Here is a 24785-nt window from a genome sequence, read left to right as displayed (position 1 = left end):
ATCTTTCTTTCTTGAAAACGAAAAGTAAAATTGAAAACTTATAGCTGTTTAATCAAAGAAGAGTCCTATATTATCAGATGAAGAATCACGGTGGGTCATTGGAGAGGGTTCAAAGGAGGTTCACGAAAATTATAACGGGATTGAAAAGTTTATCATATGAGGAGCATTTGATGGCTCTGTGGAATTCAAAAGAATTGGGGAATCTCATTGAAATCTATTGAATGTTGAAAGGCCTTGATAGACTAGATGTGGAGAGAATGTTTCCAGTAGTGGGGAAATCTAAGACCAGACAACACAGCCTCAGAATAGAGGGGCGTCCATTTAGAACAGAGTTAAGGAGCAATTTCTTTAGCAAGAGAGTGGTGAATCTGTGGAATTTGTTGTCAGATATGGCTTGTGGCTGTGGAGACTGTCATTGGGTATATTTAAGGTAGAGGTTGATAGATTCTTGATTGGTCAGGGCATGAAGAGATTCAGGAAGAAGGCAGGAGATTGGGGCTGAGAGGGAAATGGATCAGCCATGATGGAATGGCAGAGCAGACTTGATAAGCCAAATGGCCTAGTTCTGCTCCTATGTCGTATGGTCTTATGGATCTGAATTGTTAAAATGTAATTGGCTTAGCATTGAATGCCTCTACCTTAGTAAATAGTAATGTTGCATATTAAGTTTATGAAGCTATTAACATAACTATAAGATTTTGAAAGATTTTATCTGATCATTTCACTGCTGCTATTCTTAATAATCTGTTATTCAATTATTTTAAGTTATATTTCTAGAGAGTTTAACTCTGTATATTTAACTTAATTTTACTGAATCTTTGAACATACAGTGGCATCAGGTTCTGAGAATTTTTAACCTTAACTATTTTGTTAACATGAGTTTTATTGATGGTCTCTAATAATCTAACTATTTAAAATAAACACTATTTCATGATTTAATTGGGAATATGAGATTATTAGTTTCTATTTACTCAGTCATTCATTTTCAAAGCATAATCATGTTTGTTTTCTTTCATTTATAGGCTTACTCTCAGGATGCTTACTTGAAGGGTAACGATCCTTATTCTGGGAGCGCTCGTCACATACCAGAGCCACCACCCGTGTGCTACCCTAGACATTTGCCTACGGCACAGACCAAGGAGCCTTTGCTGACTGCTTCATCTCGGGGAATGCTGGTGGACAACAGGAATTACAATGCCAGCTCATGTTCAGACAGGGGTTTCTATTCTGATCCATCTTCACCACTGGACATCAGCACCACAACTAGTCACCCTGGCAGCACGTGGAATGAACTGCGGGGCCGAGCACGATCATCAGATCTGTTGGCCGAGATTGGAATAAGCCATTCAAGCCCCAGGCACCATGTAGAGGAGGTGCAATATGGAATAAAGCCAAGATCAGCTCTAGTGAGAGAAATGACTGTGTCTTCTTCAAATTCTGTTGTACAGGGTCCAATAAGCAATAAATATGGTTCAGGTTCAGCTCCTATGCAGGATTGGTATAGGGGGCGGTCTAACCAAACTCCTTTCTTGTCCGTCTCAAACCATAATATTTACTCAGGTCCCAATAGCAACATGGGCCAGAGAAGTTACACTAGTTCTGTGAGCAACGACTATTTTCATTCCGATATTAGGACATCATGGGAACGACTTGGCAGCATTAATACAAGCAGACACCAGTATAACCCACCCAGCTGGCAGTCAACACGAATATCACGTCGAAGCTCGTCTGAAGATCGGGGCTACACCGCCATGCCCCCCAAGTACAGGAGTTACTCTCAGGACAGACTTGAGGAGACTTCATTACACAAACACTGGCCTCACAGTGCTTCCCAAGACACTTTACTTGCAGCTATGGATGAGCCGTGGAATTACAGGACTCGTTCGGAAGATTATCTGGGAAAATGTGACCGATCTTTGGAGAATTTAACACATAATGCCTTTACAACAGGCGGTGACAGGTTTGTATGGACACATTCAAAGTCTGGTACAGCAAGCTTTTCTAAGTCTGGTGGGCAGGAACATATTTTTTGGCAGCATAGACCGGCAGGTTATTCTTCAGGAAATCATGGTCAGAAGAATTCATGTCATCAGAACTCTAGCAATAGAAGTGCATTTTATACTAACACAAACTCCAGAGTATCTGTACCTTCTCAACAGCAGTGCAGAAATGAAGCTACTCACTCTCATTCTATGAAGAGAGCTGATAATGCACGTGTAGGGCAACAGACTGCCAGTGCTCCTCAAAGTAAAGTATCTCATCTTTCGGATAGGTCAGTGTTTGTTTCTGGTGTGACTGCCAGCGAGCTCAAGACTGAACGCTGTGCCCCCGGCCAAGTCAAAAGAATTGATGTGCCCGTTGTCCGAGACCAAAGACTGACCAATCATGATCGGCAGGGCGGCTTGTACCCAAAGCAGACCTCTGGTAAGGAGACAGTCTTTCAACAGGACATTAAGCCATTTCCGAGTATAAAGTCTGGAGTCTCCCAAATTTCCAAATGCGAGGTTTCTTTGGGGATTGTACAAAAAGATCAAGAAATGCCACAAGCAAACAAAGCCGCCTTCTTGAGGCAGAAGCCTCCCAGTGGCCGCAGAGTGCCACAGCCTCTCAGACACCCAGCTTGTATAGATGTACTGGAAACAGCACCCGCAATTTCACCACCAGATTATGCATCAGATAGTGCATCTTTGGAGCAGACAAGTGTGAGACTGGAAGGGACAACTACAAAGTCTCCAGAAGACTCATTGGCTTCAATTCCATATATCGGTATGTAAAACATCCAAAAGTGAATTGGGGGAAAGTTCAAAGTAAATTTTATTAACAAAGTATATATGTGTCACCATATACAACCCTGAGATTCATTTTCTTGTGGGAATAAATAAATATAATAACCATAATAGAATCAATGAAAGACCGCACCAACTGGGTGGACAACCAGTGCTCAAAAGACAACAAATTGTGCAAATACAGAAAGAAAGAAGTAATGATAATACATAAATAAGCAATAAATACCGAGAACATGAGATGAAGAGTCCTTGAAAATAAGTCCATAGGTTGTGGGAGCATTTTAATGATGGGATAAGTGAAGTTGGTTCAAAAGCCTGATGTTTGAGGGGTGATAACTGTTCCTGAACCTGGTGGTGTGAGTTCTGAGGCTCCTGTACCTCCTTCCTGATGGCAGCAGCGAGAAGAGACAGCTCTTGCGACAGCGCTTCATGCAGATGAGCTCGACGGTTGGGAGGGCTTTACCTGTAATGTATTCAGATTCAGATTAGTTTATTATCATGTACACCACAGAGTGCTGTGAGATCATGTTGTAGAAGATGCCAGTGTTTTGAGATCCTGCCTTTGAGCATTTCTGACCACGTTTAGAAGCTGGTGAACATGTGAGCGATGCTCATGCTTTATCAATGAGGCATCTCTAACTTTAGAAGTGTAACTCTGTTTGGGTGAGTTTCCCAATTCCTAACTCATCCACAATCTCCCATAACCTGGCTGCAGCTAGTCTCCTACCCCACTCAATCACACCCCTGCTGACAACTGATTGCCCTTCTCCTCTTTGTCCTGACACCCTAACTTGATCAAGTATATTTAATTTAATTGTCTGACTCAATGCAGCAAATTTTAGAATGATGTTGTACCAATCTTTTAATTTACTCCAAGATCAATCTAACCCTTCCCTCCTACATAGTCCTCCATATTTCCTTCATCCATGTGCCTGTCTGAGAGTCTTTTAAATGTCTCTAATATATTCAGTTCTAGCATTCCATTCACCCACCACTCTCTGTGTAAAATACTTACAATTATCTTATAACTTTCCCCCTATGTGTTAGCCATTTCTACCCTGGGAAACCCCCCCATGACTCTTCTTTTACACCTCTATCAAGTACACCTCTTGTACTCCAAAGACAAAAGCCTTACCTCGCTCAACCTATCTTCATAAGACATACCCTCCTTTCCAGGCAGCATCCTGGTAACTCTCCTCTGCACCCTCTCTAAAGCTTCCATATCCTTCCCATAATGAGATGACCAGAACTGCACCCAGTACTTCTAGGTCCAAATATGCTCAGGATGGTTTCAGTCTAGCCAAAGTAAACTTTGAAAATTGAGTGTGAATGTTGTACAGGAGTCACTTCATAAGTTTTGGTTCAAACAGCAAGAAACTTGTAATGAATTAAATAGACTTCAAGATGGGAATTATTCCATCATATAATATTTACAAAATATGCAATAAATATGAATATTATTCAAAAGCAATGATGAGAGTGCAATAGATTGAGCCATGTTTGATCTTGGAAACAATTCAGGAAGTGCCTTAAAGCTCCAGTGCTGTCTAAGTGAAAGTTGCATTTTCCTACTGGTACTCCAGTTTGGTCTTATATTTGATGGTCCTGGTCCTGTACTCATTGGAGTTTAGATGAGAGGGATTCTTATTGAAACCTGTTGAATATTGAAAGACCTAGGTACAGTGGGGATACATCTCTAGCAAAGGATGTGTAAGGCACTCCTTCCCTCCGCTAGCCTTAAGGTCACCCTTGGGCAAGGTGTAGCACCTGCTTAGCCCCCCGATCAGGGTCACATGAAACCATGGGAGCAGGTGGTGGACGGTCGTATGAGCAGCCGGTGCAGATCACAAGTCCTGGTTATGTGACCACTGACACCAGGCAGACAATCTCTGAAGAGTATTGATAATGGTTGGGGTTACCCGTCTTGTAAAGACACTGCCCAGAAGAAGGCAATGGCAATCCAGTTCTGTACAAAAATTTGGAAAGACTGTGATTGCCAACGTCATACGACATGGCGCATAACAAATGAAGATAGGGTGGATGTGGAGAGCATGTTTCCAATAGTGGGGGCATCTAGGACCAGAGAGCACAGCCTTGGAATACATAGACGTCCTTTTAGAACAGAGATGAAGAAGAACTTCTTTAGCCAGAGGGTGGTGAATGTGTGGATTCATTGCCACAGACGGCTGTGGAGGTCAAGTCAGTGAGTATGTTTAAAGCAGACTTTGATAGTTAATTAATAAGAGCATCAAAAATTACAGGGAGAAGGCAGGAAATTAGGATTGAGAGGGAAAGTAAATTAGCCATGATTGAATGTCAGAGAAGACCTGATGGGCCAGATGTCCTAATTCCTTTCCTATGTCTTATGGTCTTACAATATCGGTTTAGAGCTTTGCAAATGATTTCTGTCTCAATTCTCAGGTTGTCATTTTGGTTTTGATTGAGGTTCACTTTCTAATCCTTATTCCATAGAAACATAGAAAATCTACAGCACAATACAGGCCCTTTGGGCCACAAAGCTGTGCCGAACATGTCCTTACCTTAGAAATTACCTCCGGTTACCCATAGCCCTCTATTTTTCTAAGCTCCATGTACCTATCCAGGAGTCTCTTAAAAGACCCTATCGTATCCGTCTCCACCACCATCACCGGCAGCCCATTCCACGCACTCACCACTCTCTGAGTGAAAAACTTACCCCTGACATCTCCTCTGTACCTACTTTCAAGCACCTTAAAACTATGTCCTTTCGTGCGAGCCATTTCAGCCCTGGGAAAAAGCCTCTGACTATCCACACAATCAATGCCTCTCATCATCTTGTACACCTCTATCAGATGTACATCTCATCCTGCGTCACTCCAAGGAGAAAAGGCAGAGTTCACTCAACCTATTCTCATAAGGCATGCTCCCCAATCCAGGCAACATCCTTGTAAATCTCCTCTGCACCCTTTCTATGGTTTCCACATCCTTCCTGTAGTGAGGCGACCAGAATTGAGCATAGTACTCCAAGTGGGGTCTGACCAGGGTCCTATATAGTTGCAACATTACCTCTCGGCTCCTAAACTCAATACCACGATTGATGAAGGCCAATGCACCGTATGCCTTCTTAACCACAGAGTCAACCTGCGCAGCAGCTTTGAGTGTCCAATGGACTTGGACCCCAAAATCCCTCTGATCCTCCACACTGCCAAGTGTCTTACCATTAATACTGTATTCTGCGATCATATTTGACCTATCTAAATGAACCACCTCACACTTATCTGGGTTGAACTCCATCTGCCACTTCTCAGCCCAGTTTTGCATCCTGTCGATGTCCTGCTATAACCTCTGACAGCCCTCCACATGATCCACAACACCCCCAACCAGCAAACTTACTAACCTATCCTTCCACTTCCTCATCCAGGTCATTTATAAAAATCACAAAGAGTAGGGGGTCCCAGAACAGATCCGTGAGGCACACCACTGGTCATCGACCTCCATGCAGAATATGACCCGTCTACAACCACTTTGTTCCCTTGAAGAAATTATAGAACATTTCAGTTTTTATTTGATATTATCTGCAATGCTATCTGAACACCCTCATTTCCTTTCTAACTTTACCTTCTATAATTCTCCAAGCTTTCTGCTTTGTTAAATTCTCAGTATCAGAGTCAATGGCAAAGTTGTTCTCCTTGGGTCCTTTAGTAAAACTGCACTCCTGTGACAGAAGCTGATGAAAGCTATTCTTTTGTGACTGTAATGCTGTATTAGAATTACTTCCATTTATGGTAATATCAGCAGCAGAATGCAATTCCCAATGTGCATTTAACAAAGGGCATTGACAGTGTTTTCCCAGGCGTTAGTGCTGCAGTGTTACAATATCTATGAATAAAAATAGATTTATTCTGACAATAAAATAGGAGATTGTATAATAATTGACTTTTTTTCTGAGTGAAAGAGTCTGTAGATATAGAAAATATAGATCAATTATACCTGAAAAAAATTGGAAATGGGGATGGGGGTTGTGGGATTTAAGATACATTAAAAGTACTATATGCAGCCCAGTCCATCATGGGGAAAACCGTTGAGCACATCTACATGGAGTGCTGTCACAGGAAAGCAGCGTCCATCATCTCAGTCCAAAATGTCAACTGTTTATTCATTTCTATAGATGCTACCTGACCTACTGACAATGTTTGGACTCACTTTAAAGGACTTTTCAACTCATTCTTAATATTTCTTGCTTATTTATTATTATTATTTTGTTTTCTTTTGTATTTGCAGATTGGTTGTCTCTTTATTGAAATACAATTTTCAGTGATTCTATTGTTTTTCCTTGTATTTACTGAGAATGCCTAAAAAAGAATATGAATCTCAGGATAGTATATGGTGACATATATATACTTTGATAATAAATTTACTTTGAACATTGAACTTACTACGAATATTTAAGAGACTCTTGCTGTTATTGAGTGCCATTGACACATGGCAACCCTATGAGTGTAGTTACCCATAGGGTTTTCGTGGCAAGATATGGAAGTAGATTGCCAGGCCTTTCTTCCACACAGACACTGCTGCTGCCTAGGTTGGGACCCGGCTGGATTCGAACTCATGTTCATCTTCCTTGAAGTTGAACGTTGATGCCACTACACCACCGGCTGCCACATGGAATGTAGAAAAATGGAGGGCTATGTAGTCGTGTGATCACTCGAGTTGAGTGTGATGTTTTCCTATGGGGTTTGTCTATTGGTTGTAGAGGCCGATCTGGGATCCACATATTCTGGTGCAGTGTTGGCAAGTGTAAGTGATGACTGTGGTTAGTGGTTGTTCATCTTCTACTTTCACAGCTGCTGCATGTTCTCTGTGAGCTATGTGAGAGGGAAATGCCAGACTGATGTTGGAGTAGGTTAAAAGGCACAACACCATGAGCCAACGGGCCTGTTCTATGGTGTATTATGTCCTACGTTCTATTTAGAATATTACTGACTATATCCTCCCAAATTAATCCAATGAATTTGAGCTTCAGTTAAATTTCAGATCCAAAACAGAATTCCTCAGTCAGTCCATTCAGCTGAATTCCAACTCGGAATTGATTCCACAATCTATGGGCTCACTTTCAAAGACATTGCAACTCATGTTTTCAGTTTTGTTTTACTTATTTTTCTTATTTGCAGAGTTTGTCTTCTTTTGCACATTGCTTGTTTGTCAGTCTTTGTTTTTTTTTGTAGTTTTTCATTGATTCTGTTGTATTTCTTTGTTCTACTGTGAATGCCTGCCAGAAAATGAATCTCAGGGTAGTGTTTGGTGACATATACGTAATTTGATAATAAATTTACTTTGAACTTTGAAATTACCTGGGTTGTATGTGCTAGTGTCTGAGATTGTAGCTTGAAGTTCCAGCCTTCTATCTTTGAACGAGCAGTTTGACATCTGTTCATCTTGGATGTCCAGGTCCAGTGATATGAATAGTTGTCACAACTGGGGTCTTCCTTGGTTGCAGTGGACGACCATGACTTATTCTGTGCCTCGTCAAGCTCTTTGCTCTCCATGAAGTGTTGCAGAACCGCCTCCCTGGTCGTTGGATCTCACTGTAGATCTCATCCACCCAGTCCACCAGTGCTAACTTCACATGCCAGGACAGACATGTCCCTATCTCACCAGGGTATGAGGTCCACCAGCTACCCTCGCCTGTTTTAGCCCGCCTGTCGATGCGATACACTGGGGTGTAGCCATTGTCGCATGCAAATAGCTACTTGAAACCACAGGTGAGAGCTGTGTGTCCGGTGGGGACCAAAGGTGAGTGAGCTGCCCCGGAATGGACACGACAAGCCCCTTCACCAGAGGTACTACCCCTCCCTGGACATCCCGTACACCCCATCAAAGTACGTATAAGTTTCTATATTCTACCTGAGATTCATTTTCTTGCAAAGTGAAACATCAAAGTAAGTTTGTTATCAAAGTACATATATCTCACATATACTACCTTGAGATTCATTTTCTTGTAGGCATTTACAGGAAAATAAAACAACAGAATTTATGAAATATTATAAATAACAAAGACTGTCAAAACAAATGGGCTGAAGAAGATAAATTGTGCAAACACACGAAAACGAAATAATAAATAAAATAAAGTAATACTGAGAACATGACTCCTGACGAAGGATCTTGGCCCGAACCGCCAACTGTACTTCTCCCTATAGATGCTGCCTGGCCTGCTGCGTTCCACCAGCATTTTGTGTGTGTTTATTGATGTGTCATGTTTGTTTCACCAGTCTGAAGATTGGAAACACAAGAGATTCTGCAGATGCTGGAAATCTTGAGTAACACACACAAAATGCTGGAGGAACTCAGCAGGTCAGGCAGCATCTATGGAGAGGAGTAAAGAGTTGATGTTTCAGTCTGAGACCCTTCATCAGGCCAAAATGCTGAGTTCCTCCAGCTTTCTGTGTGTGTTACTTTGGAAATTGGAAATAAAGTTTGCAAAAATGATTAAAGCTATTCACTTCAGAGTTTAGTCATTTCTGGTGCAAAATAAGTGATAGGACCATAAGACATAGCAAAATCGGGCCATTCAGCCCATTGAGTCTACTCTGTCATTCCATAACGACTGCTTTATTATTCCTATCAATCTCCACTTAAAATATTCCCAATGAGTTGGCCTCCACAGCCGTCTGTGGCAATAAATTTCACAGATTGACCACCCTCTGGCTAAAGAAATTCTTCCTCATCTCTGTTCTAAATGGATGTTTGAGCTCAGTTTGAGGCCAATTAGCTTTATTTATTCAGGCACCGGTACCAAATAACAATCTTATCTGGCTTGGCTTAAGTAAGCCACAGGGATGCACTGCAATAATTTGAAATATTATTACATACTTTAATTTCTGTCCGTTTTAATTCCTTGTGCTGGCTGTGGTAAAATTCATTTTTGCTGCTTACTGGGCTTACTCAGACAACACAAGAGTTTGGTTGACTTTTGCAATCCAGGATTCTCATAAGGCATGCTTTTAGCTGTTTAATAATCGTATGCGGCACGCTGACAGACTGATTTATTTTCTGAAGTAGTCTGTTTTATTTGACAAAACATTTTACCAACACTTATCTTTGTACCCTGATGCATATTTCAACATACTGGCTCTTACATTTCTTTAGAAAAGCACTGTACTTTAATGGGAAGCTCTTAAATTGGAGACTGTCTTAATCACCAGGTTACTGAAATGTAATCTCTCAGATGGTGAAGGTAACACAAGATGAGCCCTGTCTTCATAGCTCTGGAAAAAACAGTGAGTCACACTGAAATATTACACAATCCATCCTGGCAGGTCACCACCAATGTAATAGGTGAAATCTGAATTTGTATCCTCAGTAAAAATTATGCTGTGTATATTCTGGATAGGTTTTTCACTGATTAAAAAATACAGAATCATCTGATTCTACAGGGGTTCCCAACCTTGTTTATGCCACGGACCCCTATCATTAAGACATGATAGAAAAGGGCAGAAGAAGAAGGAGAGGAGAGTGGACCATGAGAGGAAGGGAAAGAGGAGAGGCAGCAAAGTATGTTTATAGTTGTAGAGAAAGGAGAGGTGTAGAGGGAACAGGTGGAGACCAAGAGAAACTGAATGACACAGATGAGAGAGGTGTGCGGAATCCATTGATTTTTTTTATTGTTGTCCAACATAATAGACTGTTTTATTCACCTTTCACCTACAGTATATGTATTCTACAATCACCTTCATTGCTCCTGAACTGCGCCAAACAGAAAAAAAATACTCTTGATGTCATTCATATGAGTAATGGTTAACCACATTCATCAACCAGTATCTCTTTGTCTATTTCACACACTTCCCATAACTCATTTCAACTTTATCTGAAAGCTGTCTGGGAATGTCTCCACAAACTACTCAGTAAAGGTGATGTTGAAAGAATATGTTACCACCCTGTATGTAGAGTAGTGGCATCGGCACTGGACTTTGAGACAAATAATTCTGGGTTTGAATCAGGCCGGCTCCTCACACACTTTCCATCTGTGCTGGGTTAAAAATCGAGCTAGCAATTCAGCCTATTAAAATATAGTCAAATGCTACAGAAACAGCAAAAATTCTGCCCGATGCACCATAAACCACCCTGTCTGTGCCTTTCAAATATTCTGTTACAATATAATTTCTGTTTAAATGTTGATTTATGTATGTTAACCTCCTCTAGACCTTCTCTAATGCCAGCACATTCTTTCTTAGATAAGAGGGCTGTAACTACTCACATATTTAACTTATTAAATGTCCCTAGGAAAATGTAAAAGAGTATAGAGAACTGACTAGAAACATAGTCAAAAAACAACTTGTGTTTCTTTAGCAGTTCCTCAGTCTTTCTTTGTGTATGGTTTTCAAAAATTCTATTGTATTTCTTTATATTTCTGTAAATGCCTGCAAGAAAATGAATCTCAAGGTAACATATGCATTCAGTGGTCACTTTATTAGGTACAGGAGGTATGTACTGAGTGTATGTACTTAGATAATAAATTTACTTTGATTTTGACAGCCTCAAGAATGATTTGCTTCCACTCTGATTCTGAGGTAGCAAATAAGGTTATTGTGGAAACTCTTGAATTTGTCCACAGATGGGGCAGGTAGTGGTAGACAGGGCAGTTGTTTAGGCTACTTGTGAGGCATTGTACACTTTATATCACTTTTTATGGCTTCTGAGAGTTCCAAGTGTATGGCTTCCTTTTCAGCACCATATTGAACCTCCTTTTCTACTTTGTGTGATCCTGGGCCAGAAGTTTCAAACTTTATGAACTTTGTGGGTAAGCAGGGCCAGGAAACTGAGAGAGGCAGTCACAGTGTCGATAATGGAAAGACTTTGAGGTGACAGGATGTGAGTTGCCCACTCCCACTGGCCCTAATATGTATGTGACTTGTCCTTCTGCCTCTTTCCCCCTTTCTTTCCAATCCTGATGAAAGATCTCGGCCCGAACTGTCGACTGCTTATTCCTCTCCATAGATGCTATCTGACCTGCTGAGTTCCTCTAGCATCTTGTGTGTGTTACTCTGGATTTCCAGTGTCTGCAGAATTTCTTGTGTTTGTGACTTATCCCCTGCTAGTCAGTGTGGACCTCCAGGATGTTGATGGTGGGCATCTTGGAGATGGAAAACAAGGCTAGGTGGTTGCAATCATTTGGTAGAGATCAACATTCATTTGTTAAGGAGTTGCAAGTGGGATTGAGCATTGTGCAATCATAAATGATCATCCTGACTTTATAGGGTAGAAAGAAAATCATTCATGAAGCAGCTGACGATTTAGAGTACCTGTTGTGATAGGTGAGCCCAGGACATGGGAAACTGATACAGTGATTCCTGGGATTAAAGATTACCTTTATCTGTCACATGTAAACATTGAAACATACAGTGAAAGGCATTGTTTGCATCAGCTCAGTCCAAGAATGTGCTTGGGGCAGCATAGCGTGCCTGCAACTCACTGACCCATATGTTTTTGGAATCTGAGAGGAAACCAGAGCACCTGGCAGAATCCCACGCAGTATGGGGACAACGTACAAACTCCTTAGACACAGTGGCGGGAATTGAATCTTGATTGCTGATCTCTGGTGCTGTAAAGCGTTACATGAACCGCTACACTACGTGCCAAATAGGATAACTGACATCCAACAGCTTACACCATCTTCTGTTGCACAACCATTGGAACATGTTCCTCGTGATGCCCATTCAAGTCTGTTTTACTGGGGCACCTTAGCATCCCACTAGATGTAATGTTACATTGATGTCAAGGGCAGTTACTCTCACCTCACTACCAAAATTCAGGTGCATATTAGGACCAAGGCTATAATGAGGTCTATTGCCAAGTAATCCTTGTGAAACTCAAACTGGAAAAGTCCATCACGGGCAACCATTGAGCACATTTATACAGAGGTTATTAACCTGCCACCATCAGGCTGTCTGATAACTTCAGTCACCTCAACTCTATTGATTCTACTACCTACAGACTCGCCTTTAAGTGAGTCTACAACTCATGTTCTCAATATTTATTTATTGATCTGTCTATCTATTAATTAATTATTACTTGTTTTTTGTACTTGCACAGTTTGTTTCTTTTGCACATTGGTTGTTTGTCAGTCTTTGATTTGTGCAGTTTTTCATTGATTCTATTGTATTTTTTGTTCTACTGTGAATGAATCTTAGGGTAGTATATGATGACATATACATAATAAATTTACTTTGAACTTTGAAAAGGACATCAGTGAATACACATCGTTACTGCTATCCATTAAGTTACAACCTGTTGGTCTGTGTACGGGCAAGGTCTGCCCAAGACTCCACTTGAGACTTGTTCTGGAGAAACTAAAGGAGCGTGAGTGTATCCAGAATCAGAATCAGGTTTAATATCACTAGCATATGTTGTGAACATTGTTTTGCGGCAGCAGTACTTTAGAAATCATTTTAAAAAAGCTATAAATTACAATATATTTAGTCAGGGTGCCTCAGACTTTTGCACACAGTACTGCAATTGTCAATGTGGAGCAGAGAGTGAGTTTGTAAATCTGGTGGGAGCAAAGGATGTTCGGAATGGCGAGGGTGGAGTGGTATGGGACAGGTGGCAGAGAAGGAGTGCCAGGGGCGGGGGGTGTAGACACTCCCAGCCCTGAGACACCAGGCAAGGTCATTTGATTCCAAACAATTGGTTTATTGTTCACTACAGAATGTGCTTCCTGTGCCCTCCTCTCTCCCTTCCCCTTTTCCCAGCTATGATTCCCTTCTCCCCAACTATGATTCCACTCTCCCTACTCCCTTCCCACTCTCAGTCCTCAATAGAGACCCATATCAGGTTTATCATCATTCACATATATCACGAAATTAGATTACATAACTAGTGCAAAAAGAGAGGAAAAAAAGAAAAAAAATACTGATGTGTATTGCACTTCCTCAGTGATAGTAGCAATTGGAAGAAGGCATGTCCCGGATGATTGGGGGTCAGTAATGATGGATGCCGCCTTTTTGAGACATTGCCTTTGAAGGTATTCTGTATGGTGGTGCCCATGATGGAGCTGGCTGAGTTTACAACTTTCTGCACCTTTTTCCATGGGATTACACCAGAGCATGAGCCAAGTGTGAGGCTAAAGCCAGGGTTCAGAGTAGGCTGGGCTCTGGAGTGTACGTCCAGGTGCAGAGCAGCAGCCAGAGTCCAGAATACTGGTATGCTTCGAGACTCCATAGCAAATTTCTACTGATGTGTGGTTGCATCATCACCTGGTGTGGAGGGTCGAAAAAGGCTGCAGAGGGCTGTAGGCTCAGCCAGCTGCATTGTGGGCACAGCATTCCCCCCCACCACTCCATCAAGGACATCTTCAATAGTTGGTGCCTCACGAAGGCAGCATCCAGGACCCTCACCATTCAGGATGTAATAACCTCTTCTCGTAGAATCAGAATCAGTTCATTATCGTGATGTGAAATTTGTTACCATAGCAGCAGCAGTTCAATGCAATACATAATATAGAAGAGAAAAATAATAATAATAAATAAGTAAATCTTATTCGGTATACATACTTTTTACAGTATATGTATATTGAACAGATTAAAAATCGTGCAAAAAACCAGAAATACTATGTATTTAAAGTGTCCAAGGGTTCAATGTCCATTTAGGAATCAGATGGCAGAGGGAAGAAGCTGTTCCTGAATCGCTGAAGGCCTTCAGCCTTCTGTACCTCCTACCTGATTGTAACAATGAGAAAAGGGCAGGTGCTGGAGGTCCTTAATAATGGACGCTGCCTTTCTAAGGCACCGCTCCTTGAAAATATCTTGAAAATGTCCTGGGTACTTTGTAGGCTAATACCCAAGATGCAGTACCCCCCCCCCCCCCCAGACAGTGATGCGGCCTGTTAGAATGCTCTCCACGGTACATCTATAGAAGTTTTTGAGTGTATTTGTTGACATACCAAATCTCTTCAAACTCCTAATGAAGTATAGCTGCAGTCTTGCCTTCTTTATAACCATCAATATGTTGGGACCAGGTTAGATCCTCAGAGATCTTGACACCCAGGAACTTGAAGCTGCTCACTCTCTCCACTTCTGATCCCTCTATGAGGATTGGTCTGTATTCCTTCGCTTTACCCTTCCTGAAGTCCACAATCAGCTCTTTTGTCTGACTGATGTTGAGTGCCATGTTGTTGCTGTGGCACCACTGAACTAGTTGACATATCTCACTCCTGTACGCCCTCTCATCATCACCTGAGATTCTATCAGCAATGGTTGTATCATCAACAAATTTATAGATGTTATTTGAGCTATGCCTAGCCACACAATCATGGGTATATAGAGGGTAGAGCAGTGGGCTAAGCCCACACCCCTGAGGTGCACCAGTGTTGATCGTCAGCAAGGAGGATATGTTATCACCAATCTGCACAGATTGTGGTCTTCTGGTTAGGAATTTGAGGATCCAGTTGCAGAGGGAGGTATAGAGGCCCAGGTTCTGCAACTTCTCAATCAGGATTGTGGGAATGATGGTATTAAATGCTGAGCTATAGTCGATGAACAGCATCCTGACGTAGGTGTTTGTGTTGTCCAGGTGGTCTAAAGCCGCGTGGAGAACCATTGAGATTGCATCTACTGTTGACCTATTGTGGCAATAGGCAAATTGCAATGGGTCCAGGTCCTTGCTGAGGCAGGAGTTCAGTCTAGTCATGACCAACCTCTCAAAGCATTTAATCACTGTCGATGTGAGTGCTACCGGGCGATAGTCATTAAGGCAGCCCACATCATTCTTCTTAGGCACTGGTATAGTTGTTGCCTTTTTGAAGCAAGTGGGAACTTCTGCCCGTAGCAGTGAGAGGTTGAAAATGTCCTTGAATACGCCCGCCAGTTAGTTGGCACAGGTTTTCAGAGCCTTACCAAGTACTCCAATGGGACCTTCTGCCTTCTCTCTTTAAAGACAGCCTAACATCAGCCTCTGAGACGGAGATCACAGGGTCATCAGGTGCAGCAGGGATCTTCACAGCTGTAGTTGTGTTCTCCCTTTCAAAGCGGGCATAGAAGGCATTGAGTTCATCTGGTAGTGAAGCATCACTGCCATTCATGCTGTTGGGTTTTGCTTTGTGAGAAGTAATGTCTTGCAAGCCCTGCCAGAGTTGTGCATCCGATGTTGCCTCCAACCTCGTTCCAAGTTGTATCTTTGCCTTGAAATAGCCCTCCGCAGAACATACTTGGTTTTCTGGTACGGGCCTGGATCGCCAGACATAGCACATTTTAGGAACAGCTTCTTCCCCTCTGCCATCAGATTTCTGAACAGTCCATGATCACTAGCTGACTATTCTTCTTTTGCACTATTTATTTATTTTTGTAACTCAGAGTAATTTTTATGTCTTGTATAGTCCAGCAGCCATACAGCAGCAAATTTGACTACTTACTGTATGTCAGTGATAGTAAACCTGATTCTGATTCTGCGTGGTCATTGTGATACGGGGGAGGGGGAGGAGAGAAAGAATATGGAGAGCAAGCTGTTGCCCATGTAGGTGGCTCCCCTCTCAGTGCATTTGATGACCCCAAGGGAAGTGCCTTTTGCACTGCAGCTCCGGAATTTTCCCTCAGAATTTACTCATAATGCCTTCCCCATGAGTGGCTGTAGTCACAAGGCAGTGAAGGTTTGAATCTGAGTTTTTCTTCTCCCGGATGAGCTGCCAACCATGACTGACAAGCCTCATCTGCCCAAAGCGGCTGCTTTTAAGACACTAATAACCTGACTTTGGCCCTTCTCCGCCAGGCTTAGTAGCTAAGCCACATGTGAAGACCAGGGAATGTACTTGGTTGACAAAGGTTATTTGAGGTGCATGCTTTTGGGAGTATTTAATAGGCAGGATTTGAGGATCCAGTTGCAGAGAGAGGTACAGAGGCCCAGATTACCCATTACCAACCCCCAGATATAACAACATTAAGGAACCAACTAACCCCAATTTAACCCTAGCCTAATCATAGGACAATTTACAATGAACAGTTAACCTACCAACCGGTACATCTCTGGACTGTGGGAGGAAACCAGAGCACCTGGAAGAAACCCACAGTCATGGGGAGAAAGTACAAACACCTTACAGACAGAGCCAGAGTTGAACTCCGAACTCTGAAGCCTCGAGCTATTAGGAGACGAATGTCAAGGTTGTATAATATACTTTGATAATAAATGTACTTTGAACTTTTAAAAGCATTGCCGCTGCCATTTTCTGCTTTTTTCTTTTTTGTCCAACATTTTCTGTACAGGACATAACTGAGCAATTTTTCACATTGTTGGATCGATTCCAGTGTTGGCAACTGTACTGGAACAGATTGTCTAGAAGTGCATGTACAATACTGTGCAAAAGTCTTATATAGCTAGGATGCCTAAGACTTTTGCACAGTACTGTGTTTCTCAACATGGAACGAGTTTGTAACTCTGGTGGGAGAAAAGTATGTTGAGAATGGTAAGGGTGGAGTGCCATGAGAGGGGTGTTGGACAGAGAGCAAGGTAGAGAAGGAGTTCCAGGGGCAGGGGGTGGTGCGGGTGCAAACACACCCAGCCTGAGCTACCAGACAACCAATTGGTTTATTGTTCATTACAGAATGTCTCTCTGGTGCTTCCCGCCCGCTCCCCTCTCCCTTCCCCTTTTCCCAACCATGATTCCCCTCTCCCTGCCCCCTTCCCACTCTCAGTTCACAATAGAGACCCAGATCAGAATCAGGTTTATCATCACTCACACATGTCATGAAATTTGTTTTTTTCTTGTGGCAGCAGTACAGTGAAATACATAAAATTACTACAGTTCTGCGCAAAAGTCTTAGGCACCCTTACTGTATATACTGTATGTGTCTGAGACTACAGTAGTTCTGGAGCACAAACCTCCAAAGCTACTGCTGGGATTTTATCTGGTCCCATGGCCTTTGGTCTATTCAGTACTCTGAGCGGTTTTGTGAATTCACATGAGGTTAATCAAACAGGGCCTGGTACTGTTATACACGGCCTCTTAACTTGCAACTGCTTCTTCTTCTGTCAAGGATGCTGTACACAAATATAGACATTGATACTTTGTGAATTATGTTTGTGGTATGCACAAGATTCCATTGAAATGGAAAAATAATGTTTCATTATGTTTGGGCCTTGTGATGAGGCACTTCATATCCATTCATTCATTCTTTAAGCCATTGTTGGAAAGACATGTTTTAACAATGTAAATTTATCACTTCCAACCTTTTACTTTGTTATGACCTTGCAGTTTACTGATGATTAGATGAAAATTAGCTTCATTTGCTGCACGTACATCAAAACATACAGTGAAATGCATCGTGTACATTAAATCAAATCAGCGAGGTTTGTGCTGGGCAGCCAGGAAGTGTCGCCACACTTCCAGCACCAACGTAGCATGCCTCAACCAGATCAAAGTTCAAAATTCAAAGTAAATTTATTATGGAAGTACATATACGGAACCATATACAACCCTGAGATTCATTGTCTTGAGGGCATACTCAATAAACCTATAGAATAACAGCTATAATGGAATCAATGAGAGACCACACCAAACTAGAGTGTTCAGTCAGATTGTAGAAGAAAACAAATTATGCAAATACAAAAAGAAGAAATAAGTAAAGTTGAGTGAAGTTATCTCCTTCTGGTTCAAGAGCCTGATGGTTGAGGGGTAATAACTGTTCCGGAACCTGGTGGTGTGAGTCCTGAGGCTCCTGTACCTCCTTCCTGATGGTTGAGGGGTAATAACTGTTCCTGAACCTGGTGGTGTGGGTCCTGAGGCTCCTGTACCTCCTTCCTGATGGTTGAGGGGTAATAACTGTTCCCGAACCTGGTGGTGTGGGGCCTGAGGCTCCTGTACCTCCTTCCTGATGGTTGAGGGGCAATAACTGTTCCTGAACCTGGTGGTGTGGGTCCTGAGGCTCCTGTACCTCCTTCCTGATAGTTGAGGGGTAATAACTGTTCCCGAACCTGGTGGTGTGAGTCCTGAAGCTCCTGTACCTCCTTCCTGATGGTTGAGGGGTAATAACTGTTCCCGAACCTGGTGGTGTGAGTCCTGAAGCTCCTGTACCTCCTTCCTGATGGTTGAGGGGTAATAACTGTTCCTGAACCTGGTGGTGTGAGTCCTGAAGCTCCTGTACCTCCTTCCTGATGGTTGAGGGGTAATAACTGTTCCTGAACCTGGTGGTGTGAGTCCTGAAGCTCCTGTACCTCCTTCCTGATGGTTGAGGGGTAATAACTGTTCCTGAACCTGGTGGTGTGAGTCCTGAAGCTCCTGTACCTCCTTCCTGATGGTTGAGGGGTAATAACTGTTCCTGAACCTGGTGGTGTGAGTCCTGAAGCTCCTGTACCTTCTTCCTTATGGCAGCAGTGAGAAGCGTGCATGGGAGGTGGGGGTCCCTGACGATGGATGCTGCTTTCCTGCGACAGCATTTCGTGTAGATGTGCTCAATGTACTGCACGGACCAATCATTGCTCTGAGCAGGTAACTTTTACACGGCTGAAAACTACGCAGCACTTTAAATGTTATCTTTTCCAATGTGCATATTATGAATATTTAGAGTGAAAATTATAAAATCACACACTTTTGTTTTTATTTATTAATTGTGTCCAATTCCAGCTGCACAACAATAGAGGCATGTGCATGTGAGCATTTCAGTTAGCACCCACGCAGCTTAGAAGAAATAGTGTCCACAACTCACTATCTTTAGAATGTGGGAGGAATCCCACGCAGTCACAGGGAAAACGTACAAACTCCTTACAGGCAGCGGTGAGAATTGAACCCTTGTCACCTGTGGTGCTAATCACTATGCTACCATGCCATACTTGTTATAGCACATCTTGTCATAGGTGCCTACCAATGGATAGCTTGCTTACCAATGTTCAATTATTGGGATTCCATCCTTGGACAACATGATCTTGAAATTTGCTGGTCTGAAGGGGTGAAAACCTGGGGATAGGCAGATCAACTGATTGGAAATGTGTTTGTCCGATCATTAATTTGGACATTAATTCCCCCAGAATGTAGATTGAAAGGAATGTGTGTCTTTTCTAACCATGTAAGTTAGTAAACTACATAAATTAGAGCTAGTTGACATCATGCCTGCTACTAATTCCATACTTTCTGCTTGTTACATAATCTAATTGTGAACCCTGAATATGTAGGCCTGACTCGGAATCTGATTAAGTATCAGGTTTAATATCACTCGCATATTTTGTGAAATTTGTATTTTTGTGGCAGCTGTATAGTGCAATACATAAAAAGACTATAAATTACAATTAGAAAAATATGTACATATGAAAAAAAAATTAAAAACAGTGAAAAAAGAGAACCAAAAAAACAGTGAAGTGGTATTTAGAGTTGCTTCATTATCCATTCAAAAATCTGATGGTGATGAAGAAACATTGAGTGTGTGTCTTCAGGCTCCTGTGCCTTGGTGGTAGCAATGAGAAGAGGGCATGTGCTGGGTGATGGAGGTCCTTAATGATGGGTGCCACCTGTTTGAAGCATCACATTTTGAAGATATCCTTGATGGTGGGGAGGCTAGTGCTCATGATGAAGCTGACTTTACAACACTTTAGCTTTTTCCAATCCTATGCAGTGGTTCTTCCATACCAGATGCTGATACAACCAGTTAGAATGTTCTCCACGGTACATCTTTAGAAATTTGTTTGAGTCTTTGGTGACATACCAAATCTCCTCAAACTCCTAATGAAATATAGCTACTGGCTTACCTTCTTTGTAATTGCATCAGCATGTTGGGCCTAGGATAGATCTTCAGAGATGTTGATAGAAACGTAGAAAACCTACAGCACAATACAGGCCGTTCGGCCCAAAGAGTTGTTCCGAACATGTCCCTACCTTAGAAATTACTAGGCTTACCTATAGTCCTCTATTTTACTAAGCTCCATATACCTATCTAAAAGCCTCTTAAAAGACCTTATCATATCTGCCTCCACCACTGTTGCCGGCAGCCCATTCTACGCACTCACCACTCTCTGAGTAAAAAAACTTACCCCTGACGTCTCCTCTATACCTACTCCCCAGCACCTTAAACCTGTGTCCTCTTGTGGCACCATTTCAGCCCTGGGAAAAAGCCTCTGACTATCCACACGATCAATGCCTCTCATCATCTTATACACCTCTATCAGGTTACCACTCATCCTGCGTTGCTCTAAGGAGAAAAGGCCGAGTTCACTCAACCTATCCCCAATCCAGGGAACATCCTTGAAAATCTCCTCTGCACACTTTCTATGGCTTCCACATCCTTCCTTGTAGTGAGGCGACCAGAACTGAGCACAGTACTCCAAGTGGGGTCTGACCAGGGTCCTATATAGCTGCAACATTACCTCTCGGCCCCTAAATTCATTTCCACGATTGATGAAGGCCAATACACCGTACGCCTTCTTAACTACAGAGTCAACCTGTGCAGCAGCTTTGAGCGTCCTGTGGACTCGGACCCCAAGATCCCTCTGATCCTTCACAGTTTTACCATTAGTCTTACCAAGTCTCTCCAAGAGTCTTACCATTCATACTTTATTCTGCCATCATATTTGTTGATGTCTAGGAATATTGACTATGTTGTTTCTGAGATATAAAAAGCCAGTAGGAGCTGCTTAAAATTGATGGTGGTGTCCTACCATGGAATAATCACAAATTTACTTATGCATTTCTTTGTTTATCCTTTATATCTGAGGTTGTAACTTAAGTCTCCTTGGTGTCAATTTTTTGGGGAATTTTGAAAAAATGAATAAGAACATTCCAAAATGATTTTCCATGAGGGGACTGTACTTAAGTGAGAAAGAAAGAGGAGAAAACCTCCTAGAAGGCAAAGTTTATGAGCTCAGTGAAAGATCTAACGCCTCCTGAAGATACACAGCCATATGAGCATAGTTTCCAAAAAGTATTTAATAATTTGTCCACGAAATTACATACTGGGAAGTCTGTATTCCAACAGGCATGTACAAAGGCTCCCAGAGCCACTCAGACGCACTCTACGTTGTCAATCTATCCAGCTCATCTTCTTTCCAATTAAGTCTTCCTATGTGGATTTATATGCATTTGCAAGTTGAGACCTCACTTCAAGAATTATAATGTTGGGTTTGGTGGCAGTTGACCATTGTATCTGACAATGATAGGAAACCTGCATAGGAGAGTTCTTAAAATAGAAAAGCCATTGCACTGGGGAAGTTCCACTCTCTGAACCTTAGAAATGCTGGTCCAGTCATATGAACAAGCATTACAAATGGGGTCTTCTTTGGTTGTGTTGGATGACCACGATATCTTCTGTGCCTTGTCATGCCCCTCACTCTCTAAGGAGCGTTGCAGAACCACCTTCCTGGCCGTTGGATCACAGTAAATAACATGAATACTAAAGGATAATTTAATACTTATCTGCCCCTCCCTTTTATCTCTACAGATGAGCCGACAAGTCCAAGTATTGACCTGGTGGCAGGTCACATTCCTGCCTCAGCTGTTGTTTCCAGTGGCCAGACCTCAGCACCAACTATCGTCACAAGTCCTGCTTCTCCGACCTTCACCTATCCCGTCATTCACCCACGACACTACTCTCAGGACTGCAGTAAGTTCACATTTCTTCTAGTCGTGCCAATATTTTACTTGTGAACAACAAAACACACTGACAAATGGCTGTATGTAATGTAGGACAGTTTAAGTGTAAAATAGTTCATAGATTTAACAAAACAAAGCTAGAGAGTGTGTTAAACATAATGCTGAATTTCTCCCCAGAATAAGAATTGGGATTTTAGTGAAGAGTGATTTATTTTTTAGCCAGATGGTGGGGAATCTTTGGAATTCAGTGCCACAGACAGCTGTGGAGGCCAAGTCTTTGGGTATATTTAAAGCAGAGATTGATATGTTCTTGGTAAGTAAGGTCGTCAAAGGTTAAGAAGAGAAGAGAAGAATGGGGTTGAGAGGGATAATAGATCAGCTATGATGGAATGATGGAGCAGACTCGATGGGCAGAATAGCCAAATTCTGCTCCTATGTGTTATAGTCTTATGATTTGTTGTTATAGGATTGGTCATGTGGATTTCTAGAAGCATTCAAACCACTGCTACCTTTCCTGTGTTTTGTGTATCCTCAAAACACTCAGGGGTTCCCAACCTGGGGTCCGTGGATCCTTTGGTTAATGATAAGACTCATTGGCATAAAAAGGGTTGGGAACCCCTGCTTTAAATATTAAGAGATTTTCCATTTCATTTACATGATGCCCTCTATGTGGTCCTACTTCAAAAAATCTTAACAATGACAAAGGGAAAATATTAATAATGTTCTTGCTCTGAGCCGGGGATAGTTTCAGAATGAGGCAATTGAAGGATTTAGCATTCTGAAATCTTGTTTATGAGGAAAGAGAAAACTGGTGCCCAGTCTTCTATTAAACCTTAAAATGTTAGAGCACAATTCTATTTACATAGAGCCTTCCTGAGTTTCACAATATATTGTTTAAATATTTCATGCCAATGAATACTTCAAAATTCTACCATTGTTGTTTTTTTTTGTCTCATAAAAACAAATAAAACAAAAGCAAAATGCAACAGAAGTCTGAAATGAAAAGAAAGGACTTATCAGGTCCACTCACATCTGTGGAGAGGGAAATGGTAACCTAAAATAGTAACATTAACTCCCTATCTGGGTCCATAAGTGCACTGATAAATACAGCAAGCATCTTCCACCTCACTCTCGCCTCCTTAAAACATTCATCATCATCATCATCATCATCACTATGTGCAGTGTCGTATAATGAAGGCGATCACGGTCTTTCCATCACCATGATTGTTCTTGGCAATTTTTTCTACAGAAGTGGTTTGTCATTGCCTTCTTCTGGGCAGTGTCTTTACCTCCTTTGGTAACTCCACCCTGCTACCCATTTTAAAACATTATTGCTATAAAACAATGTATTTTTAAAAATTAATTTAGATTGCATAAAAATAATTGCCATAATGGGAGTGCAAAGTATCAATAAACAGATATGTTGATTATTCACCCCATTACAAATTTAGCTTTGGTGTTTAGAATTGAACTCAACTCATCTTTAATCTTTAATTAATACAGACAAATTGCTCAAGGAACCGCCTGAGGAGAAGTAAACTCTTACAAACTGTTTGAAAATTACAGATTTCAGGTTTCTCACAATACCTGAAAAATAACATCTACTGCGACCATTGAAAACAAATTACAACAACATCTGATAATATTGAACTGGTATAATACTGAAATGCTATAATACTGTAATATCAGCCTTGGGTGGTGGGGTGGAGATGTGTCTCCACCAAAGGAGGTGTAGGGCACTCCCTCCATTCACTAGCCTGCGGGTCACCTTTGGGCAAGGTGTAGTACCTGCTTACCACCCCCCCTATGGTCACTTGAAGCCGTGCGAGCAGGTAGTGGATGGTCATATGCGTGGCTGGTGGACATCACATGTCCTGGTTATGTGACTACTGACACCAGGCAGACAATCTCTGAAGAGTATTGGGTGGGGCCACCTGTCTTGCCCAGAAGGCAATGGCAAACCACTTCTGTAGAAAAATTTGCCAAGAACAATCATGGAATGACCATGATCACCCACGCCATAAAATTTGGCACATAATATCAGCTACAATATTTAAATTCCTTGCTTTGATTTTTATTGTTGTTTTTATCAGGCAGCATTAAAGCCAGTCGACGGTCGTCTTACCTTCTTGCCATAACAACAGAGAGGTCAAAGTCTTGTGATGAAGGATTGAATACATATCATGATGAGGCAAAAGTGTATTCGTAAGTTTTTTTAATCTTTTAAATAGTTTCTTAAGCGAATGCACATAAAAGGCATGATAGCCTCTAGATCGTTTATGTTTATTTTCCATGTGTGAGTTATTCAGATTTATTTACATTGGAACATACAGTGAGACGTGCTATTTGTGGTGAAAGCTAACACACCTGTGGATGTGCTGGGGACAGACCAGAAGTGTCGCGGGGGGTGTTGGACGGTGGTAGAGAAGGAATACCAGGGGTGGGGAAGCAGGGAAGGTGGC

The 24785-nt window shown here is 41.9% G+C and overlaps 1 protein-coding gene across 1 annotated transcript in view; it reads left to right on the top strand.

The window, feature by feature from the left end:
- The window catches only part of LOC140741506 (rho GTPase-activating protein 23-like), a 252070-nt gene that overhangs the window by 118650 nt on the left and 108635 nt on the right, over positions 1-24785 (top strand). The window contains 3 exon segments of the mRNA XM_073071782.1: positions 1023-2766; positions 22172-22333; positions 24417-24528. Coding sequence (XP_072927883.1) covers positions 1023-2766; positions 22172-22333; positions 24417-24528 — 2018 coding nt within the window.

This window comes from Hemitrygon akajei, chromosome 18 (genome assembly GCF_048418815.1).
Source record: "Hemitrygon akajei chromosome 18, sHemAka1.3, whole genome shotgun sequence".
Taxonomy (NCBI): Eukaryota; Metazoa; Chordata; class Chondrichthyes; order Myliobatiformes; family Dasyatidae; genus Hemitrygon; species Hemitrygon akajei.
Note: the sequence above shows the minus strand (reverse complement) of the source record. Positions and strands in the feature narration are given on the sequence as shown.